The sequence below is a fragment of the Tarenaya hassleriana genome, unplaced genomic scaffold (assembly GCF_000463585.1).
Source record: "Tarenaya hassleriana unplaced genomic scaffold, ASM46358v1 Cleome19, whole genome shotgun sequence".
Lineage (NCBI taxonomy): Eukaryota > Viridiplantae > Streptophyta > Magnoliopsida > Brassicales > Cleomaceae > Tarenaya > Tarenaya hassleriana.
Genome location: NW_010965304.1, coordinates 941,178 through 962,071, shown reverse-complemented (window position 1 = coordinate 962,071; position 20,894 = coordinate 941,178). Strand labels below are relative to the sequence as shown.

Sequence of the window (20,894 nt, the reverse complement as noted above, 5' to 3'; positions counted from 1 at the left end):
GATTAGTCAATCAAATAATAGATGTGTAGGGGAAATCAAGATTCTGAGTTCAATGCCTAGTTTCCACAGATACATGTCCTTGCATTACAGAATTCCCTTGAAGGTGTGACATTCACACACATTCCCGGTTCTTTATTTCTAGATTTTGAAATTAATAACCGCTTTGGTACGTATCGGTATGGTCATTGGTTTGGTCAGGGATTGGAATTGGTTAACATGGCTCTTTGCAAATCTTTGGACAAGCAATGTAGAGATCTCAACAGGAGGATCAATTTCGTAACGAGGCTTGTCGGTCTTTATAGGCCTTACCTCTTCTTCTACGGAGTGTAAGTTCCGGTTTAATTCGGCTTGATTCGATTTTAGATTTCAAATATCGACACTAACCGGTATATATATACAGATTCGACGATACGAACATGGAAAAATTACGGGAAAAGGCCATGGAGAATGGAGTAGAGACGGATGTGTTCTACTTGGATCCAAAGAATATCAATTGGGATGATTATTTTCTCAATACCCATATTCCGGGATTGGTTAAATACGTTTTCTGATGATTTTATCATTCAAAATTATAAATAAAGTGTACGAACTGTATTGTCGGCTTTGATATTTCATTCATTTGGCCATAATTTCAAATTATCTCATGCTTTTATTATAATGGCTGAGAAACGGTGTCAGGATCTTGTGGGTGACATTAAATGTGATGGGCAAGCCCATATTAATATTATAATATATTTTTTATAATTTAAATTCTATAATTTGTTTCTTAATTATAACTAATGTTATTTTGAAGCATATATTAATTTCAATAAAAATGAAATATCTATATTACTAGACAATCTACAATTTAGTCAATTTTATTATTGTTTCTCAATTTAATCCGAAACCAAGCATAAGCAGTTCACTCTTTCAAGATATTTGCCTGATTCATTTTAATTTACATAAATCCATATAATAATCCTTTGTCATATTATAATTTATTTAAAATGTACTATCAATTTTTTTGTTTATTTTTTATGTGAATAGTTAAAAATTAGGACTATGTATATTAAATATGGACTTTTAGCGAAAGTTTTATAATAGAATCTATGAAAGAAATGTGTAACTAAAGGAAGGTTCATTATTGAACGTACGAAAGAAATATATAACGAAATTCAAATCGTAATATAACCTAAAATTTGGTAGCTTAGCTTGGACCATGTTACTTCACCAAAATCACAGCTTATTATTATTATTCGCCTCGCCACCCATCACTCCTTAAATTTCTAGCGGGTAAGTCAACAGCAGCGGTGCCAAACAGAATGCTTCAGCTTAGGGCTGGGCATGGATCGAATACCCGAAAAAATTAAGAGATTTGGATTTGGATCCGAGAAGCTCGGGTATTTAACTATAAGATTTGTATAGGAGATTTGGTATTTATGAGTATCCGGGATACAGATATCCGGAATAATGGTCGGGTATTCGCGGGTATCCGGATCCGGATTTATTTAAGAAAAATAACAATATTCATATATAAAATTTTCAAAAAATGAAGATATATTTATAAAAATTGATGAATTATGATAAAATATATGAGACAAAAGAGAAAATAAGAGATAAATAATAATAAATTTATTTTTTTGAATTAATATTAAAAAATATGAAATTATTTAATCTAAAATAATTATATTTTATAAAAATGTTATATTAATATAAGATATAATTATTTATAATCATAATAGTCGGGTACCCGCGGGTATCCGGTTTTAAAAATTCTATTATTCGGATTTGGATTCGGATTTACGGGTATTAAAAAATTGGGATTTGGATCCGGATTTGAAAATTACGAGTACTCTAAAATCAGATATCCGTGAGACGAGTATCCGATGTATACCCGATTTTTGGGTATTTGTGTCCAGCCCTAGTTCTGATATTCTGATTTTTTTTTAATTCTGCCTAAAAAATAAAATAAAAAAACTCTTGTGAATTTTAAAGAATGCACGCTTTGTGTTTAAAAAAATGCATATATTTTTTTTTGGTTAACCGGGAGGTTCACCTGAGTCTTCGGCCCAACCTACATCTCCTGGACCCGGAAGCAGCCTTTAGAGTGACCGCCGAGAGGGGTCCTATGAGCCACACCCCCTCAGACGATAAATACACCCCTTCCTCCCCATCAACTGGATTCGAACGGTGGACGGGGCCCTTCGAGCGCACCCTTCCAACTACTCGCCCACTCACTGATGGGTAAAAAAAATGCATATATTAAAAAAATGTAAAGCGAAGGTTTATCTTACATCAAATGTTTAGATCCCATTTTATTTTACGTAAATGGTAAAAAGATGTTTAGATTATTATTGTTTTAACTGCTCGTATTGGATATATGTATATATATGTATACCGAAATTATGAATAATATTTTTGTAGAGCACAAAAAAAAAGAGACGAGGTACAAGTTTGAGGAAAAGCTTATTATATTAACCATTTATTTAGATATTGACGTGGTCTTCAAAACTTGACTAGCTATGCATAAATCTTGGGATTTCAAATTAACTTAGATTAAGGTGGTGATTTGTTGCTATTACTAATTTATATTTCAGTTTTAATTCTTTTGTATACAGTTACATTGAATCAACTTTTTTTTTTCAAATAATCAAATTTACATGCAATATTTTCTCGATTTTAATTAAAAACAAACAAAAAAGGTGGTGAAAAAACAAGTCTCTTTAAAATCACGAGAATTAGATTAGTATGAGAATCGCTTTTAATAACTATATGATTTTATTTTAGCCACACAAATCAACCCCGATATAACCCAAACTTTTAAAATCTTATTTTTTTTCCAAACCTTTTTTTTTTGTTTTTATAGAAAAAATAAAAAAGAAAAAACTTTTAGTTTATATTAAAATTATATAGTTGATCTTTCAACAAAAAAAAATTATATAGTTGATCGAATTATGGAAAATATACTATATCGAAGATCTTTCAAGAACAACAGAAATCACATTATCCAAGTTTGGGCGGTCTAGTAGTTAGAGAACATGCAAAGCATGCTCTCATACTGGGTTCAAATCCAAGCGTGGGGAGGGGCATTCACCTGGACTTTTCCGGTCCTCTGGGAGATGTAGTCGGGCCAAAGGCCCGTTGAACTACCGGATTATTAAAAAAAAAACAGAAATCACATTATTTGTTTTGTTATCGTGGAAACCTTACCGGTTATCCTTCGTATGCAGTGATTGGATAAATTTCTACCCACGTGTACGAACGCGCGGCACACACGTGAAACCTTAACTAATGGGCGACAGACGTAAAAAAGTCGAACCCGTAATCTCTCGGTTGAAAGGCGAAATACTTACTAACTCAACTGGGTTTTCTCCCACAACTTACATTATTGGAACTTCAATAATGGGCAATTAGGGTTTTGGAATTTTAATGAGTTAGATTTTGGAAAGATCTCTATCTAAGTAATATTGTACCATTTCCATACATCTTTTTGAGATTATGTGTTTGCTTTCAAGAAAGCCCAACTAGTCACATGTTTTCAGTCAATCTACGACCAATTTATTAATTGACCAGAAAAAAAAACACACACGCACCAAAAAAAAAACATATTTCAGTCTTAGGTAGCAGTTTTCATAAGATATTGCAAGAAATTTCAAAATGTCTATTTTTTTTTAATTAACACAAATCATTATCCATTTGATCTGGCGGCCAAACCAAAACATGATAGAATAGTTCATTAAATGTATTTTATAAGCTTTTTTTGTAAAAAAATTGGTGTTAAATGGCACATGTCCACATTTAGAAGTTAGCAGTTGTTTGTCAATTCTTAATATATATGTATATATATATATATGTATGTATGTATTCGCACGTTTCCTTTCCACGTAAATCTTTTGCTTTTTTCTCTTTCCATGCATGAAAAAGACATTTGATGAAGCATGATATCCAAGCTAACATGACATACCTATTTTACTATTTGTTTTGTTTTTTTTTTTGTATATTGTCCATGACATATGCTTGCAATCCAAATGGATGCGCGATGAATTTCTATCGTAGATGAGCTAACAAAAAATATAAATATAAAAAATCGAAACCCATTAATGTAGAATTTCCAACTGTCCAATGTGAATCTAAATCCATACCATACTCGAATTATTTTTCGTATAAATTTTTTAGATTCATTGAACTCGAATTGTCGACTATACATGCCAATATTTAATATCATTACCACCTAACTGTTGAAAAAAATTACTATCTTCCAAAACTGCACCGACTATGGCAAACGCCGTATCGGGAAAAGAGATGGTAAGCAGCAAGCAACCCATAGACTATTTATTGAGAATTTCGGACAAAGAAAACTAATTAATGGTTGGATTTTGTTTCCAAAGACATTATATAAACATCAATTGATGTTGATTGATGTTGTAATAATGTCTTTGAAAAAAAATATAAACCAAATTAAACCGCAATAAACCAAATCAAATCAAACCAAATGTAATAGCTCGTGTCTTAAAGCTTGTGATTATACCGACAATGAAACTCCTTTTATGTGGTTTGAATTGTGATTTTGGAAGACAATGGCCGAATAATTATATATAAAAGTAGATAATTAGTTAGATTTGTTGTTAAAAAAATTGTCTCAGATTATGATTTTGGTATTTATCCCTTAAAGGAAGTCGGTACAACGTTATTGAATGCATCATAAATAAATAAAAAATATATAGAAATATCCACATTTGAAGTTATTAAATATGTTTGTCAAGACTTCAGGAGTTAAGTGTTTGGTTCGGTTCCAATTGCAAAATAAATAAAGTCTATATTAACTAATAAAAACCGGTTAAATCGGTATATAATCAAACCGAACCAAAATCTAAATCTAAATACAAATCATATTATCTTTCCCACATTTTAGGTGTCAATTTTGGTACGAAACCCCATCACGAAAATTTTCGAACTTCAGGCCTAAATATATTGGTCCCAAAATTTTTGTATTTTCGGATCAGACTCATATCGGATTTTGGATCGGTTCAAAAGACCGATAATCATTTTTTAAAAAAATATACAAAGAACAAATTAAGCGTCCGAACCTAAATTCGAACCCGAAATCTATAGAGCCGGGATTGAGTTGTTTAGACCCACAAAAATTCGGATCGACCCGGACCCGAAACCCTCGAGCCGAGTGCGTGCTCGGACCGGGCAGACCTGATTGACACACCTACCCTCATGTTCGAAAGAAGAACAATGTGAGCAGTGAACCGGAATTGCCTCACTTTTATGGAACTGAAATGGAAGGACCAAAAGGATAGAGTTCGCTACGTTTCTTTGAAGGGTGGTTGAATGCATTTATTTCTTTTCATATTCTAATGAATGTAGGTGGATCTGAATTTAGCTAACATGGACCAACTATATATATGGGTCTCCATTTCATTTTATCTATATAAACCCCTTTTGATTAACATTTTTTTTTATTATATGCTCAAACCTTCCATTTGAACTCTCCTCTCCTTCTCCTCCATTGAGCTTCTAAGATGGAACCCAATTGTGTCCAATTTCTTCATAACAAGACGATTCTCGTCACGGGCGCTTCTGGTTTCCTCGCAAAGGGTACGATTTTTTGTTGTTGTTATGTTTCTAGTTCGATATTAAAATCATATCATATACGGAAAACAAAAATTCTTTATTAAATGTGGAAAAATAGCCCAAAAGCCGTTTGTGCTGCTTGTTACATAACTAAACATCGTCTAAGATATTTTGGGTCCATATTTTACATGGTTACTATAATTATGTTGTTACTTGGTGCTGATATTTTTATTTTGTAAAAAATCTCATTGGGTCAAATCTTATATATATAAAAAAAACAATATTGGTTTTAGAGTTTCGTTTGTTTTGTTTTTTTTTTCTCCTTAAAGTTACAGTTTTACGATTTCAAAGAAATTTATTCGATGAAATTCTAAATTTGCCCCTAATAAATGATAAAAGTAAATGGCTCGAAAATTTAAAAGCCTGTCAGATAAGGGTATTACAGTTTTTTTTTTTTTAAAAAAAAATTTCTTACAAAAAATTAAAAATTGTAAAACTACTCTTCTTTTGCAACCTTGACTGTCTCCAAGTGAAGATAGCGAAATTTGTGGAAACGTCACTATATGGATCTTGGAGATCTAAGATTGATAAAATTTAATGTATAAGTTCAACATTAATCATCACTAATTATATATCTTGATGAAATAATATAAAATATAGTTTTCGTGGAGAAAATTCTGAGGGTACAACCAAATGTGAAGAAGCTTTACCTTCTCGTTCGAGCACCCGACAAGGAAGCAGCCATGCAACGTTTACGTAGCGAGGTAATTGATTAAATCCAAACAAACATTTCATTAGAAAAATAATGAGGTCCATTACATTGTATCAATTAATTTAGTTTACTTAAAGAATGATTTACGATTTTCAAATATATATGTGGTTTGTTTACTATTAATTATAACAGGTCATTGAAAAAGATCTTTTCAAGGTGTTGAGAAACGATCTTGGTGTCGAGAATCTGAACAAACTGGTGTCGGAAAAAGTAGTGCCGGTTCCCGGCGACATTTCGGTGGACGATTTAGGGGTGGGCGACTCCGATCTCAAACAACGTATGCGGAAAGATATAGATGTCGTTGTGAATGTTGCCGCCACCACGAATTTCGATGAAAGGTGTGTGAAGATTTAGTATATATTTCCCACCTGACCAATCACCAATATATTCGACTTCATGATATGTTGTTTACATGATTATTATTGATATCAATATTCTGACATCGAGAGATTAGTTGAGCCGAAGGTCCAATAAAAAAATATGGGGTCACGTGTCCCACACGTGTGATAAAAAAGAATTGTTTTCTTTTTAAATTTTATGAATTTTGAATAAATTATTAAATGCCCAATGCCCTATAATAAAATTATTACCCACATTTATTATTATTTTTGGGTCTTTTCAGTCATCGTCGTTACGAATGATTTTCACCGCAACGTTGAAAGCTTCATTTCGGTAGGGTTTTTGTTGCAAAATATATTAAGAAATTGAAATTGAAATTTGTTTTCAATTCTTTATTGAAAAAAGGTATGATGTTGGTCTTGGGATCAATACATTCGGTGCACTCAATGTCCTCAACTTCGCCAAAAGTTGTGTCAACCCACAATTGCTTCTCCATGTCTCAACCGGTGAGCCCTTTAGAATTCTTTTGTTTCATATAAACACAAGCACAAACACATACATACATACATACATACATATATGTGTATATATATACACACATGTTTTTTTTCCGTATCATATATATAGTCATTGAAACCAAGTTTTGTTTCCGTTGTTGATAGCTTATGTCTGTGGAGAAAAGTCGGGGCTTTTAATGGAGAAACCATTCGCAATGGGAGAGACTCTGAACGGAAACGACAAATTGGATATAAGCACGGAAATGGAAGTGATGAGACAAAAGCTGAAAGAACTTCGGAACCAAGAGTGTTCGGAAGAAGAAATTACAAATTCGCTGAAAGATCTCGGAATGAAAAGGTATATATATATACGTTTGTAGATTTCGCAACGAAATAACGTGATCCAATTCATATATATGTGTGTATATATTGATTTATTCCCGGGTTTAAAATGGTGTATAATTAGGGCAAAGCTTCATGGATGGCCAAACACGTATGTGTTCACCAAAGCAATGGGAGAGATGCTGTTGGGGAGTCACAGAGAGAGTATGCCTCTCGTTATTATACGTCCCACGATGATAACAAGCACCCTCTCTGAACCATTTCCTGGTTGGATTGAAGGTTTGAGGTGATTAATTATCCACTAATCTCTTTGTTAATTGTGCTTCATTTTTGGAGTTTATGATTTGGTATTAATTAACTCTCAAATAAGATTAATGTTATATTCATTTCTTTGATATGATCTTTCGGGTGCATACAGAACCATCGACAGCGTGATTGTTGCGTACGGGAAAGGAAGGCTCAAATGCTTTCTCGCCGATCCAAACTCGGTCTTCGATCTCGTGAGTACGAATTTAATGCAATTCCCCTTAGAGAAATCGCTCCAAAACGGTAACAAATTTTATGAAATAAACCGGTCCTGCTTATGAAAACATTATTTGTAATCAAGAAAACCGAAATAGAATCAACGAAAAAATACAAAAGGACGAAACCGAAATCGAATACGCCAAAAAATTCGGGTACCCGCCCGTCCCCGCCATATTAATTAGTATTAGCATTCATGCAATATCTGCACATACATATTATACTGGTGATTCACCTTACGTACCATGCATTGATTACAGATTACTACATTAAATTAATATTGTGTGTGTGTGTATATATTGATGAAATGACAATGCAGATACCGGTGGATATGGTGGCGAACGCAATGATCGTGGCCGCAGCTGCGAACGCGAGCGATTCAGAAGCTCAAAAGGTGTACCATGTCGGCTCTTCTTGCAAAAACCCCGTCACGTTCGGACAGCTTCACGATTTCTCCGCTCGATACTTCACTAAAACCCCTTTGGTCGGTCGTAACGGTTCGCCCATCGTCGTCTCCAATGGCACGATCATACCCTCCATGCTTTGGTTCAGCCTCTACATCACCCTCCGTTACAAGCTTCCATTGCAGGTACGTAAAATTTCAAGTTTTCTAAAATTACAGAATCAGTCCTTTTATTTTTTAAAAACTCTCATATCCATCTTTAACTTTTATAGGTTCGTTTACAGCCTATTTGTTTTTAAGTTTTTGTACCAATTTGAAAATTATGAGATTTAAAGTTGGGGGTAAGAGAAAGTGATGGATTTGTGCAACCAATGCATGTTGGAAATCTTCTTTTTTTTTTAAAAAAAAATTGTTAATATTATTGGTTATAATATTTGTTACTGATTATTATTTTTTTGTGGCAGTTGTTATGGTTGATTAATATAATTTATCCATGGCGATACGGAGATAAATACAAAGAATCCGACCGCAAAATCAAACTGGTGATGCGATTGGTGGAGCTTTACAAGCCCTATGTACTCTTCAAGGGCATGTATGTCTTAACACCATTCTTTTACATTTTTATTCCGAACCCCTAAATAGTTGTTTTTTTTTTTTGTAATAATGGTGGTTTAAACTTAGGATTCATTAAAAAAAATGGTATTTAGATTTTGTTTTGTAATATTAATAATTAATATTTTTTGTTTTTAATTTTTCTTCGCAGATTTGACGACATAAACAGCGAACGATTACGGGTCGAGAGAGGCGAGGGATTGTTCAACTTCGATCCCAGATGCATTAATTGGGAAGACTATATGATAAACACGCATATTCATGGTCTCGTCACTCACGTGCTTAGAAAATAGAATATATATATATATATATACACACAAAATCAATGTATTGGGATTGTTGTACTACTTCCGACGTGTCACCGAAATTATTCCACGTGTTGTCTTAAAAGACTTATGTGTTGGTTATTTTAATGATGATATCATTATATAATTTATTTTAACTTGCTTCAAAAAGGATGATCGGGATATCGGAATTTCTTGTTCTTATTATTATTATTATTATTATTTTTATGAATTTCACAAAGACCATGTCCATCGATTGAAATCTATGTTAGGAACCTTTGAACCAATGATCTAATTTCTGACCTCTCGTACATTTTTTTTGGTGATCCTATGTCATGGACCAATACTCATACTATAATAATATCTTTCTAATAATCTATACGATAATATATTTTATATCTCGTATTTATAATCTAATACCGCGGTTCTATGTTTCCGTTTCAGTGATATATATTTTGATTCAACCAACCATACGATGCATCAAATTATTTAAAAAAATTCGGAACAAAATTTATGTTGTCTTAAAATATGTACGCAAGAACCGTGAGACCCACGAATTAAAGCAGCAAACTTACAAAATGTGTAGGACATTTTGTATAGACATCTAAACATGTAGTATACGGCTGCCGTGTTAGAACTTTGAATATCACATTGAATGTTTTTGGACCGACGTTGAATCAATTTTATTCCTTTTTTTATTCTCTTTATTTTTGGTTGATCACATGGTGAGCGAACATGATGATTATGCTCATGTGCCATGGCTGTCGTGTCCCCCCTACCTACTGCTGTCACTCTTTAAATTTCTCACATTTAAATTCACCATCAACCGGCCCATTATAGCATGAAATCGAACAAAAATTATCTATTTTAAATTCATAACCTAAACCCAATATTATAAAATGGTCCTAATCATATTCTCTTTTTTTACACGAAAAACGTACACAGAGTGACAGTTTATAAAAAAAAATGAAAAAATTTAACGTACGAGGGGAAAAAACATTAAAAAAATTTACAACATAGACTTTTGGACAATAATGAACATCGTGATAACGTTTATTCTGTTGCTAAGAGGGCCATGACGACCACAAGGAATTAATATGTTGAACTTTTATTATCAAATATTTTCGGCCCACTCAACATATATATATATATTTAATTGAACAATTATAAAAAAAAATTCAAGAGTATCCCAAAATTCAATTCTTCTTTCTTTTTTCTTTGAAAAGAAAAACAGATTTATGTATTTTTGAAAATCGTAACCGGATCTGAATCCAGCAGTGGCCGGTTCACGGTTCAGCCGATTGAACCGGTCGCGTTCCAACAACACTACCAAGTCGAGGGTACAATTGGAATTTGGAAGCATTAAAATGAACGGCCACGATTCAATATTCTCAAAACCCTAATTTATACATATCACATAAATCCCCTTCCGCTCCGTCTGTTCCTCACGCTTCCCAACTTGAAAGCCCTAGCTCGTCGCTTCCTCGGGTCAATTCTCGGGCAATTCCTCTTCCTCCAGTTTCTTAAATCTGTCGGGTATTTGTCTTCCCTGTTGGACCGAATTCAATTGTAGTTTTGTGTTAACGCCATTGTTGCTAATCTGTTGTCTTGTTCATCTTGGGTTCATTGTTCGAAAGCAGAAATGAAGGTAGTCGCTGCGTTCTTGCTCGCCGTTCTGGGAGGCAAAGCTAGTCCTTCTGCCGCTGACATCAAGGGCATTCTTGAATCTGGTAAAGTATCTCTGGACTTCGCATTTTTGCGTTAAATTCAATTTTTTTTCCCGTTTCTGATTCCCTATCCCGTAATGATAGATTCGCGAGTTTTTAGACAGTGAGTTGAACTCTGAAGCGGTTGTTCTTAGGTTGCTCATTAGCATTCTGCGTTGCTTCTGTAATTAGGCGTTTAGTTCAGATTAGTTCCTGGAGATGATTTAAATTAAAGTAAAAGTTTGTTGATTTTGGGGTCATTAGATTTCTGGGTGTTCGTGGAGTCATTCAACTAGAAGAAACAAAAGTATTAGATTATGTGACCATGGTGCCTCGAATGGAATCATGACCAGCTCTTATTTCTTGTTTACTTAAAGTCGGTGCCGAGGTTGATGACAAAAGCATTGAGCTTCTCCTGAAAGAAGTCAGCGGGAAGGACATTACCGAACTGATTGCGGCTGGTAGGGAGAAATTGGCATCTGTGCCATCCGGTGGTGGTGTGGCGGTTGCAGCTCTTCTGCTCCTGCAGCCGAGGAGAAGAAGGAAGAGAAAAAGGAAGAGAAAGAAGAGTCTGATGATGTAAAGCCCCATCTTCTCCTTCAAAATTTCACTCTTACATTACATTTTACTTGAAACATATATCACCATTTGCAAAATGCCAGATTTTATGCCTGTTCTTACTGTCTTTGCCATAACCGTTTTGATTTGTTTCCCGTTTCCCTTTTGTTTTTTGTTCTGTTCTTGATGCTGGTTATTTTCTGGTTTCGGCTATTCAACTAATTTCCAGCATTTCGTCGTGAAGTTTCTCATATTCTTGACTTTGATGATGATGCAGGACATGGGGTTCAGTCTCTTCGACTAAGAATTATACTGTGGGAATCATCGTATCGGTATGAAGTCTTCTTTCTTCTCTTATTTGCCTTTCCGTAAGATTGTTGGATGATCATCACAATTTTTGTTTAGATATGAAGGAAGAAGAACAAGTGTTTCCCATAGGGTAACATGTTCTTGAGATTTTTTTTGTTCCCTTAGATCAATTTTTCCAGTCTCATTGGATTTTGCTTATGAATGACCTGCATACGAATTGATGCCTTTGTAATGATGCGTCCGAATGCATCAAAGACAAAGCAAACTTCATAAACAAATTAGAAATTCGTGTATTTATCAATAAGATTTTAACAAATTTACTAATTTATTTGGAAAATTTTCTAATTATGATGTGTTTTAGAGGTTGTGCTTTGTCTTCTTTGTGATTGTAGAACTAATCATGCATGCTTTCTAGAGTAGGGGCTTAAACGTCAATTTTGGAATTTTGGGGTCCAATTGGAAAAAAAAAGTCTAAATTTACATTACTCTCAAAGACAAAGATCCCTCAGTCCCGACGGAATCCAACTCCGCTGACGAGAATATTCCGTACTATCTGCAAAATGGTTAAAGGTTAAAGAGATGGAAATTATTTAAAGTGGGGTTTATATTCGATTTTTTTTTTTCATAAAATGTAATTTTGTCACACAATTTCTATCAATTCGAATTCTATTTTGATATCAGATTTGGTTGGTAATTTGGTAAGTAAAGGTAATTTCGTAGGTAAATGCAAACTCATTGAAAGTGAATGTTGTTTTAATGAAACATGAAATATTGTGTAAATTAAATACCTCGGTAACGTGGTTCAGGCAGTCACGGAAGACGATGTATTCTTCTTTCACACGTTCGAGTAATTCCAAACATCTGAAATTATTTAATAAATAAATTAATAAATAAAAAAATTATTTTGGTTCGATTTATGAAATGTCAATGTACCTCTCTCTGTTCTCGGCTTCGCACTGAAGGCGAAGCTCTTGACAAGCTTGAGACATCCGACAGCCGCCAAGGCTTCCCAATTGACAACTCAACAAATCCATCAGCCAAACATGATATGTATATATATGTATATATGTATGTATGTGTGTGTATATATGTGTATATATGTGTGTGTGTGTGAGAGAGAGACATTACCATCCGGAGCCTGCTTTCATAACGACAACATAAGTTTTAGCCTTTTCAAAGTTCACGACCTCCTGGTTCCTATACATCAACATACATAGTGAAAGGGAAACCCATAAAAAAAAAATGGAAGAAAATCTTATATATATAAAAAAAATTATAGAAAAAACGAAGAAAATATAAAAAATTTATTATAGAAAATGAAAATTAAATACGAACAGAGACGTACAAAAGAGAGTCGAGTTCGGGTAAGGCAGTATCGGCGTCGACATAGGAATTGAGGATCAAGTTCATCACGAGAAGGGCTTGATCCCTATTACGCAGCCTCAAGACATTATCTATGTTGTCGTCCAAAATACCCTACAATATATATATATATATATAAAATTTTATAAAAAAATATATTGCAATATATATTCACATAAAATACAACATATGCATGATGGAATAGAAGGGAAAAAATGTGTAAAAAGTTTAGGGAGATTAATTTTATAATTGGGACCTGATTTTTCTTCAGGTTAACAAAGAAAGTGAGTTGACGAATGTGAGTCAACCCTACCATTGTTTTCTGTGTTGTGTGTGATAGAGCTCGTGCCCTTTATATAGAACTCTCCCCATTCACAATACATATACATTTGCATGCATGCATGTATGCATGTGTATGCATGTATGTATGTATGAACGTTGTTAAATATGTACCAGCATGATTCTATCCATGGACGGGTCGTGGTAATAAAAAAAAATCAATATTACTTGTTTAAATTAATCCATATAAATTAATAAAAATGTAGATAACTTAATTTGTGTGACCCTAATAAATCCAGATAAATCAATCTATTTTTTTCATTCGTATTCGAATATATTAAATTTTTTCTCTGACCAAATTCTAAGCTACCAAAATTGCAACATAGACACGATGAACCATAAATTCCAAGAAAATATGTTTGCGTATTATATTATACAATATGTGTATTTCTATTTCATGAGGTCCATGTCATTTTATACATATTCCAAAAATGAAAGTGTGAATTAATTATTATTGGATACGGTAATTATGAAGGAGCTCCGTTTGAAGGAAACGTGTAAGGTATCGAAGTAAAAGTCTTCACTGTCAGATTCTAATCAAAGGAATCCAACTCTCGCTTCGAGCGCGTGCGAGACACGTATCACATGCGAAGTATGCACAGGAAAAAGGATTAAATAATGGTAATGATTAAGTGATTATTTGATATTTAAATTAATCGTAATACTTGTCTTTATGACATACATCTTCACCCAATTTAACTCTTTAAGGCCCAATTGTTATTATTGTGAGGCCCAAGGTTCAAATATTTGGGCCTAATCCATCCCTGCGTGGCAATAAGTCCAATACGTAGCCACGTGGAAAGTGGATGATTTTTTTTTTCATTTCAATTTTGCAAATTAGGAAACAAAGGAGAAAGTAGAAGGATCCATAAAGGTATCTTAATTAATTATTATTGACAACAATAACATAATTATACCAAATTTTAGAATGGTAAATAAATAAATAAATGTATTATTATTATTATTATTCATGTAATCAGCTAATGATTAACCGTGTTGTTCAAACACCACATGTGGGGAATGCTAAATATTACACACAGACTCGGACAAAACCGTAACTCTCTTCATGAAATTATTTATTTAGTTGATAAATAATATATAATAAATAATTTAAAATGGGTGCGATGTAACGAAGAAAAATATTTGTAACCAACCAGTAAAGAAAACATATATATATATATATATATATATATATTATTGTTCCATATATTCCTTTTAAACAAAGAATATTTAAACATGCAGATCTTGTAAGATATTGTCTGCATCCAAAATCATTTCGTAATACAATGTTGATTATTATGAAATTGTTTTTAGCCATGTAATCCCGGCCGATCATGTTCTCCGCATTGACCTTCTCAATACAACATATATATATATATATATGTATGTATGTTGACTGTATCATTTCTCCAAAAAAAATGATTGTTAACGGAATATATCGATCATTATCTATGAATTTTTATTTATTCTAATTTTTTTATTATATAACGAATATAATCAAATATTTATGATATATTACTAGTTTAGCATGTATATATATTAGTTATTTGATAACAAAGACATGAAGAATAATTAACTTAAAATTTGTTAATTTTCATGATAAAAAATAATCTTTCATCTTTCTAGGTTCGAAAATATAAATTTATAATTCGGTTCGGTGGTACTTTTAAAAGGTATTTAATCGGACATTGGTTGATGTTTCAATCACTTTTACTTTTACGAGGTTAAATGATATACAAATGTTTTTTTTTTAATATTGTGGACTAAAATTTAGAAATAGAAATAAAAGTCGGTAGCAGAGTTAATGAGTGGGTGATAACTAAAAAAATCTAGGATCAACCGACCAAACTGTTGTAATATAAATATGAGATGCGCGTGCATTTAATGTTTTCATATCTTGAAATTAAATATTCAAAATGGAAATGTATATAATTAAATATACGGATGGAAAATAACAAATTCTTTTTGTCAAATAAAAAATTCTAATAGGGATATTGATGTGAACGAAGAGCTTCTTTTTTTTTCTGAAATGAAAATGATTTTGGATAATAATAATAATAAAAATAATAAGATGTTTTGGTCTTTCTTTTTATCTGTTTGTGATACTTTGGTCTCATCTTGCAAACACATTGACAACTGTCATTGTTTTATGTTCATATTTTGGTCATTTTTAGGTTTGATTCTTTTAATTCAAAAAAATATATATCAATTTATTTTTATCTTTATAGTGTAGTTTGTTTTTAGGTTCAGATTTGAATTTTTTTCAGGTTTTCAAAATAAAAATATATAACAATTTGATTTTTTATTGATAAGTAGTTTAAGTTTGGGTATTGCTTTTATTGATAAAAATATTAAATTTTGTAAAAACATCATTTTTCAGTTCAATTTAAAAAATATATATATATATATTTAATTCAAATATGTTCGGTTATTCGAACAGAGATATCACCTAATTGGTAATATAACAATAGATGTACATTTTTAGTTGAACTAGCTGTCCACTTCAAAGTAGATTTTATAAAATTATGGATTTTAATTTAAATAAGAGAAACTGAAACTTTAAATTATAAAAATATATAAATATAATATATATTCGACTATCGGCTAATAATACTCGACAGTGAGAGTGGAGTCATGGGAAACAACAACCTCTTTGGTAAAGGGAGGAGGAACATAAGGGGGCTGAGTACATCGGAGCAAAGCCCAGTTCACTCCTTGAAAGAAAGGGTGACGTCTTATGGCCGAGGCTCCCATGCTCGACCCCAACCGCTTGATCGGGTCCTTGGCCAGGAGCTGAGAGATCAGGTCCTTGGCCACGGCTGGAACCGCCGGGTCCTTGGGGAACTCGAGGGCTCGAGCCACTATGTTCGCTAAGGTTAACTCGTGGTCCACGCCCTTGAACGGCGTCACCCCGTAGAAGAGTTCGAACATGAATATCCCTAATGTCCACCAGTCCACTGCACTCCCATGCCCTTCCCCTGCCCACGGTGAAAAAAAACATTATGAAACAATGTCCATAAAAATGTAAAACTGATTGAAAAAAAACGGATGATGGGTAGAAAGAATCCGAGGTTTTCGAGTGAGCAATTTAAATTTGATGTGAAAAAGATCATATTTTGTAATGTGATTCAAGAGTTTAGCGTTTTCGAGTGAACAACAAAGTAATAGTAACGTTTGTGAAGCGCGAAAAAGATCACATTTTGATTCGTTTTGGAAGTTCTAAACGTTAAATTCCGAAAAATCCCGGTGTATTTTCACTAGCTCTACATCGGTTTTCATCGTTTTATTCTCTATTTCAGACAAGAAGAATATGAAGTTCATCTTTTACCTTCCATGTAAAATCAGAAAGAAAGCCATCAAAATGGTTATAAATGATAACCCGAAGAGAAAGTACCTGAAACGATCTCAGGGGCCAAGTACTCATGCGTGCCGACGAAAGACATGGACCTGACATCCAACGGTTCAGCCACAAGCTCGGGACCGTTACGATGACCCATTTTCTTTTTCCGTCTCCGCATTTTCGGGTGAAAACACGAAACGGCAGGGACAATGCAGTTGGGAATTATGCAGGAGGAGGAGGAGGAAGTGGTATGATCCATGATCCTGTGATCACTACTCTGCTGAGACGAATCGTTGGGAGGCTGATTCCGGTTCAACACTATCTGAGGCGTTGAAGCGGAATCATCGCATTTTAAGGAGAGATCAAAGTCGGTAAGCATGATATGCCCGTCTGATCTGACCAGAACGTTTTCGGGTTTCAGGTCACGGTATACAATTCCCATCATGTGAAGGTACTCGAGGGCCACGATCACTTCCGATGCGTAGAACCTGGATAGAAGATGTAACAATCATAAGCAGTAAACTAAACGTAGAATGTAACATTAAGACGATAAGAACAATAATAACAACAAGACAGCTCAATTAAGGACAAGCACATATAATAATCGAGAGATGCAATAAGGATAAGGAACCTTTAAGTTAGATTTTGCTGTAATGGGGCCTGATCACGGTTTTTTTTTTTTTTTTAATACTAAGAAACCCTTTTGGATTTTCTTTGTTATCGTTAAACCTGTAACAAGACATTGTTCTGTATTATAATACAGAGCACGTTGTTGTGCAACAGGACCAAAATGGACCTACAAGTTTTCATGGCATACCGAACTATTTTGTCCGGAGGATGTCTTTTGCTGGTTACGGTCCAAAAGAAAGAACCCAGATTCTTTCTAACCGTATCCCTATCTTCCCGACAAGCACGTTCCGACCCGTTTGTCTCCACGGGTCCACCGGACAAACGAACTCATACAAAAGAGAAAAAGAAAATGACACGAGCATATATTCCCTATGTTTTTTACAACGTAACGGTCCTCAGCCAATTATCCTTTAACTTAAACATTTCTATCAATGAAGTAAAAGAGATTCCAATGGACACCTTATGCATAGAGTGAAAACTAAAGTTAGACAAAGAAGTTAGAGCAATGGAGCTTTACAAATCAATATATAGTTAGTTGAGGAAAAACACATAATATAGAACCGAAACTGTACCTGGTTTCTTTAGGATAACCTTAAAATCATACAAGGGATCAAGAGATCCGGCTAAAAGACACACAGAAAAAACCGAGATAAATTTTAAAGCAGTGTAATTGTGGCATGTTTCTTTGGTGTTTCACGACAGAATTGAAGAGACGAGAGCTCCCTTCAAGGTAAAGACGAGTTGACAATGAAATATGGTCCCTTTTCTGCCACATAAACCATTGGTTCTTTCTTTCACAACCAAATTACCTCGCGAGTACGATTCATCACTAAAAATCAAACCTTTAAGAACTCACTTCACATGGGACGAAAAGGAAAGGTTGTGATGTCTAGTGAATTAAGCAAGTCTACGTCCAATGCATCTATTTTTCTCATACTTAAGAGTAAATGAGCCTAGAGATGCTCCAATTGGCCAAAAATGTTCAAATATGTGAGTTTGAATGAAATCTTCAAACACCTAACAATATCAAGAATTGGGGACCCTGCTTTCTATAATGTGAATTTTGTCCTTAATCGAGTCCAAGACAGGTGAGCAAGAGTGGCAGCATTGTAATAATGTGGACAAGAAGGCCCTAGTTTGGATATGTTTATGGTTCGTAAAGGCACGTCACATGCCATGAAAAGAATCATAGATTATATATATCATCCATGCTACGTGATTTACGTGCACCACGCGGTCCCAGCGAGGCCAACACGATGCACGAGAACAGAGGCAGGGAGAAAGGGCACACGTGTCGCTATGCGACAGGACATGGGCAATAAAGTCAAACCACTGCGGGTTTGACTTTTCGAGCGTCGCACCAGATCTCTACTTAGTTTACCCTGCACGAAATACTCCCACTTCGTTCGTGCACACATCTGGTTAGACTAAAATAACAATACTACACATACCCCCTAAGATTATTTTATTAAACACACAAGCGGACGCGGAGAATAATATACGCAGGTACAAATTTCTTGGTGGAAGGCGAAATCAATAGTCAAAATTTCACTGAAATGGCTGGTTGCAACATACTAATACGATCCATCCAGTAAATGGGTCTTTGAATGCAAGCAAAATCATCTAATGTTTTCTGTTCTTTCTTTTTATCTAATTCCATTATAAAAACATACTTTTATTGTAATAAAAAAACCATACTCTTTCTATCACAAAAATACAAAACCCTACATTCGAATCCATTAACTACAGACTAATGAAACAATAAAATGAAATAATAGTGTCGGAAAAAACCTACAGATCTATAGCCGGTAACGGAAATAATACGGTAACTACGGTGCACGGAGCACAAGCCATGAATTCTGTTAACTAGGAGACAACGACCAGCTGGCGGGCCCCACGAAAGTGGCCCCCATTCAATTTTGTTTTAATTTTTTTCTTCTTTTCCCGGAAAATGTATCAGAAAAAAAAAATTCAAAAAGAAGCAATTCAAGGAGATAACGGAAACAGTAACGGCACTGTTACCTGACGGCCGATTCGTGGAAACGTTTGTGAGACTGTTTCTGACGGAGAACGTGGAGGTCGCCACCGGGACAAAACTCCGTTAACAGGCACAGCCATTTTGGAGAATCTATAGCGGCGTAGAGCGTAGGGAGAAACGGATGGTCGAGCGATTCGAGGATCTCTCTCTCCGTCTTCGCCCTACCTTCCTTGCTTCGACTCGCGACCTCCTTCTTGTCCATCACTTTCGCGGCAAAGATTGGATAATCTCCCGAGACGGAGGAGGATTTGAGCTCGGCCAGGAAGACGGAGCCGATGTCGCCGGAGCCGAGGCGGAGGCAGAACCGGAGATCAGAGAGCGAGAGAGACGACCGGAGAGAGAGAGGGAGTTTCGAGGAGGAGAATGAGCTGTGAGCTGAAGTGGCCGGCGTGATTCCGGCGGCGGAGGAGGAGGAACGAGAGCCGGAGCTGGTACTCCGGTTGACGGTGGTGCCGGTAGACGTGAAACTCACGCTCTGCAAATCGTCGGCGAGGTCGTCAGCCCATGGCTCCATTTTCGATTCGAGAGAGAGAGTGTTGGGCTCTGAAGGAGAGAGATGGGAAGAAGAAATTTGGAGATGATGATGAAGAAGCTGTGTCGGTTTTTGGGCCGAGAGATGAGGGATTTGGGGGATGGCATTGAAGCGTAATTTCGGGGTTATTTATGCCGCGTTTCGTAATTAATGTGTTTGCGTAAAATTTTAATATCATTATAATTTGATAAATGAATTAATAATATTAAAAACTAAAAATTAGTTTCCATTCCTTGTTTTGTTTCTTTAAATATTTGTTTATTTATATGTTTTGGTGTGAATATATGCTTTTTTAAAAAAAAATAATTTGTGAGGATTTGATTCTCCATGATTTCAAAATTTTCTTTCCGTTTATATGACAAAGAGACATTATCTCTAGGCCCTTTGTTTATTTATATGTTTTGGAGTGAATATATGCTTTTTTAAAAAAATAATTTGTGAGGATTTGATTCTCCATGATTTCAAAATTTTCTTTCCGTTTATGTGACAAAGAGACATTATCTCTAGGCCCCTACAAGAAAACAAAAATATATGATAATCATATGACCCTCTAATTATTAAACTAAAAAAAAGCCAATAATAAATTTATTTATTTTACTTTCCTCAATAAAATTGAATCTATTTTTATTATTATTATTTTTTAATTCAGAAGTTTATCAAATATTTGATCCAACTACATGGATTGAAAAAATCTGGATCAATATGTCTCTCTATATTTAGGTTTGAACTTATGATAAAAATATGAGTTCC

The 20,894-nt window shown here is 34.3% G+C and overlaps 4 protein-coding genes and 1 pseudogene across 4 annotated transcripts in view; 3 read left to right on the top strand and 2 right to left on the bottom strand.

The window, feature by feature from the left end:
• LOC104810913 (fatty acyl-CoA reductase 3) overlaps positions 1-665 on the top strand; it is a gene marked incomplete at its 5' end in the record, with an annotated part of 5,977 nt that extends 5,312 nt beyond the window's left edge. Inside the window, 3 exons of the mRNA XM_010537376.2 lie at positions 24-103; positions 199-326; positions 401-665. Of these exons, the coding sequence (XP_010535678.2) occupies positions 24-103; positions 199-326; positions 401-551 (359 nt within the window). The remainder of the gene's footprint in view (positions 1-23; positions 104-198; positions 327-400) is intronic.
• A 4,763-nt stretch (positions 666-5,428) lies between these two features.
• Positions 5,429-9,488, top strand: LOC104810912 (fatty acyl-CoA reductase 1-like). The gene is made up of 10 exons (XM_010537375.1): positions 5,429-5,583; positions 6,220-6,323; positions 6,464-6,669; positions 7,076-7,176; positions 7,333-7,525; positions 7,634-7,795; positions 7,928-8,009; positions 8,351-8,620; positions 8,899-9,026; positions 9,198-9,488. Exons 1-10 carry the CDS (start codon positions 5,508-5,510, stop codon positions 9,337-9,339), a joined length of 1,464 nt encoding a protein of 487 aa, XP_010535677.1. The 5' UTR covers positions 5,429-5,507; the 3' UTR covers positions 9,340-9,488.
• Positions 9,489-10,754: 1,266 nt separating this feature from the next.
• LOC104810910 lies at positions 10,755-12,067 on the top strand (annotated as a pseudogene).
• Positions 12,068-12,100: 33 nt separating this feature from the next.
• Positions 12,101-13,569, bottom strand: LOC104810909. Its single transcript, XM_010537374.1, has 6 exons — positions 13,522-13,569; positions 13,249-13,379; positions 13,032-13,100; positions 12,837-12,908; positions 12,692-12,764; positions 12,101-12,456 (listed from the first exon to the last, which is right to left on the bottom strand). The coding sequence occupies exons 2-6, from the start codon at positions 13,311-13,313 to the stop codon at positions 12,409-12,411; spliced, it is 327 nt and encodes a 108-aa protein (XP_010535676.1). The 5' UTR covers positions 13,314-13,379; positions 13,522-13,569; the 3' UTR covers positions 12,101-12,408.
• A 2,593-nt stretch (positions 13,570-16,162) lies between these two features.
• LOC104810908 (protein kinase G11A) lies at positions 16,163-20,268 on the bottom strand. Its single transcript, XM_010537373.2, has 3 exons — positions 19,597-20,268; positions 16,999-17,432; positions 16,163-16,582 (listed from the first exon to the last, which is right to left on the bottom strand). The coding sequence occupies exons 1-3, from the start codon at positions 20,124-20,126 to the stop codon at positions 16,209-16,211; spliced, it is 1,338 nt and encodes a 445-aa protein (XP_010535675.1). The 5' UTR covers positions 20,127-20,268; the 3' UTR covers positions 16,163-16,208.
• Positions 20,269-20,894: the final 626 nt, after the last annotated feature.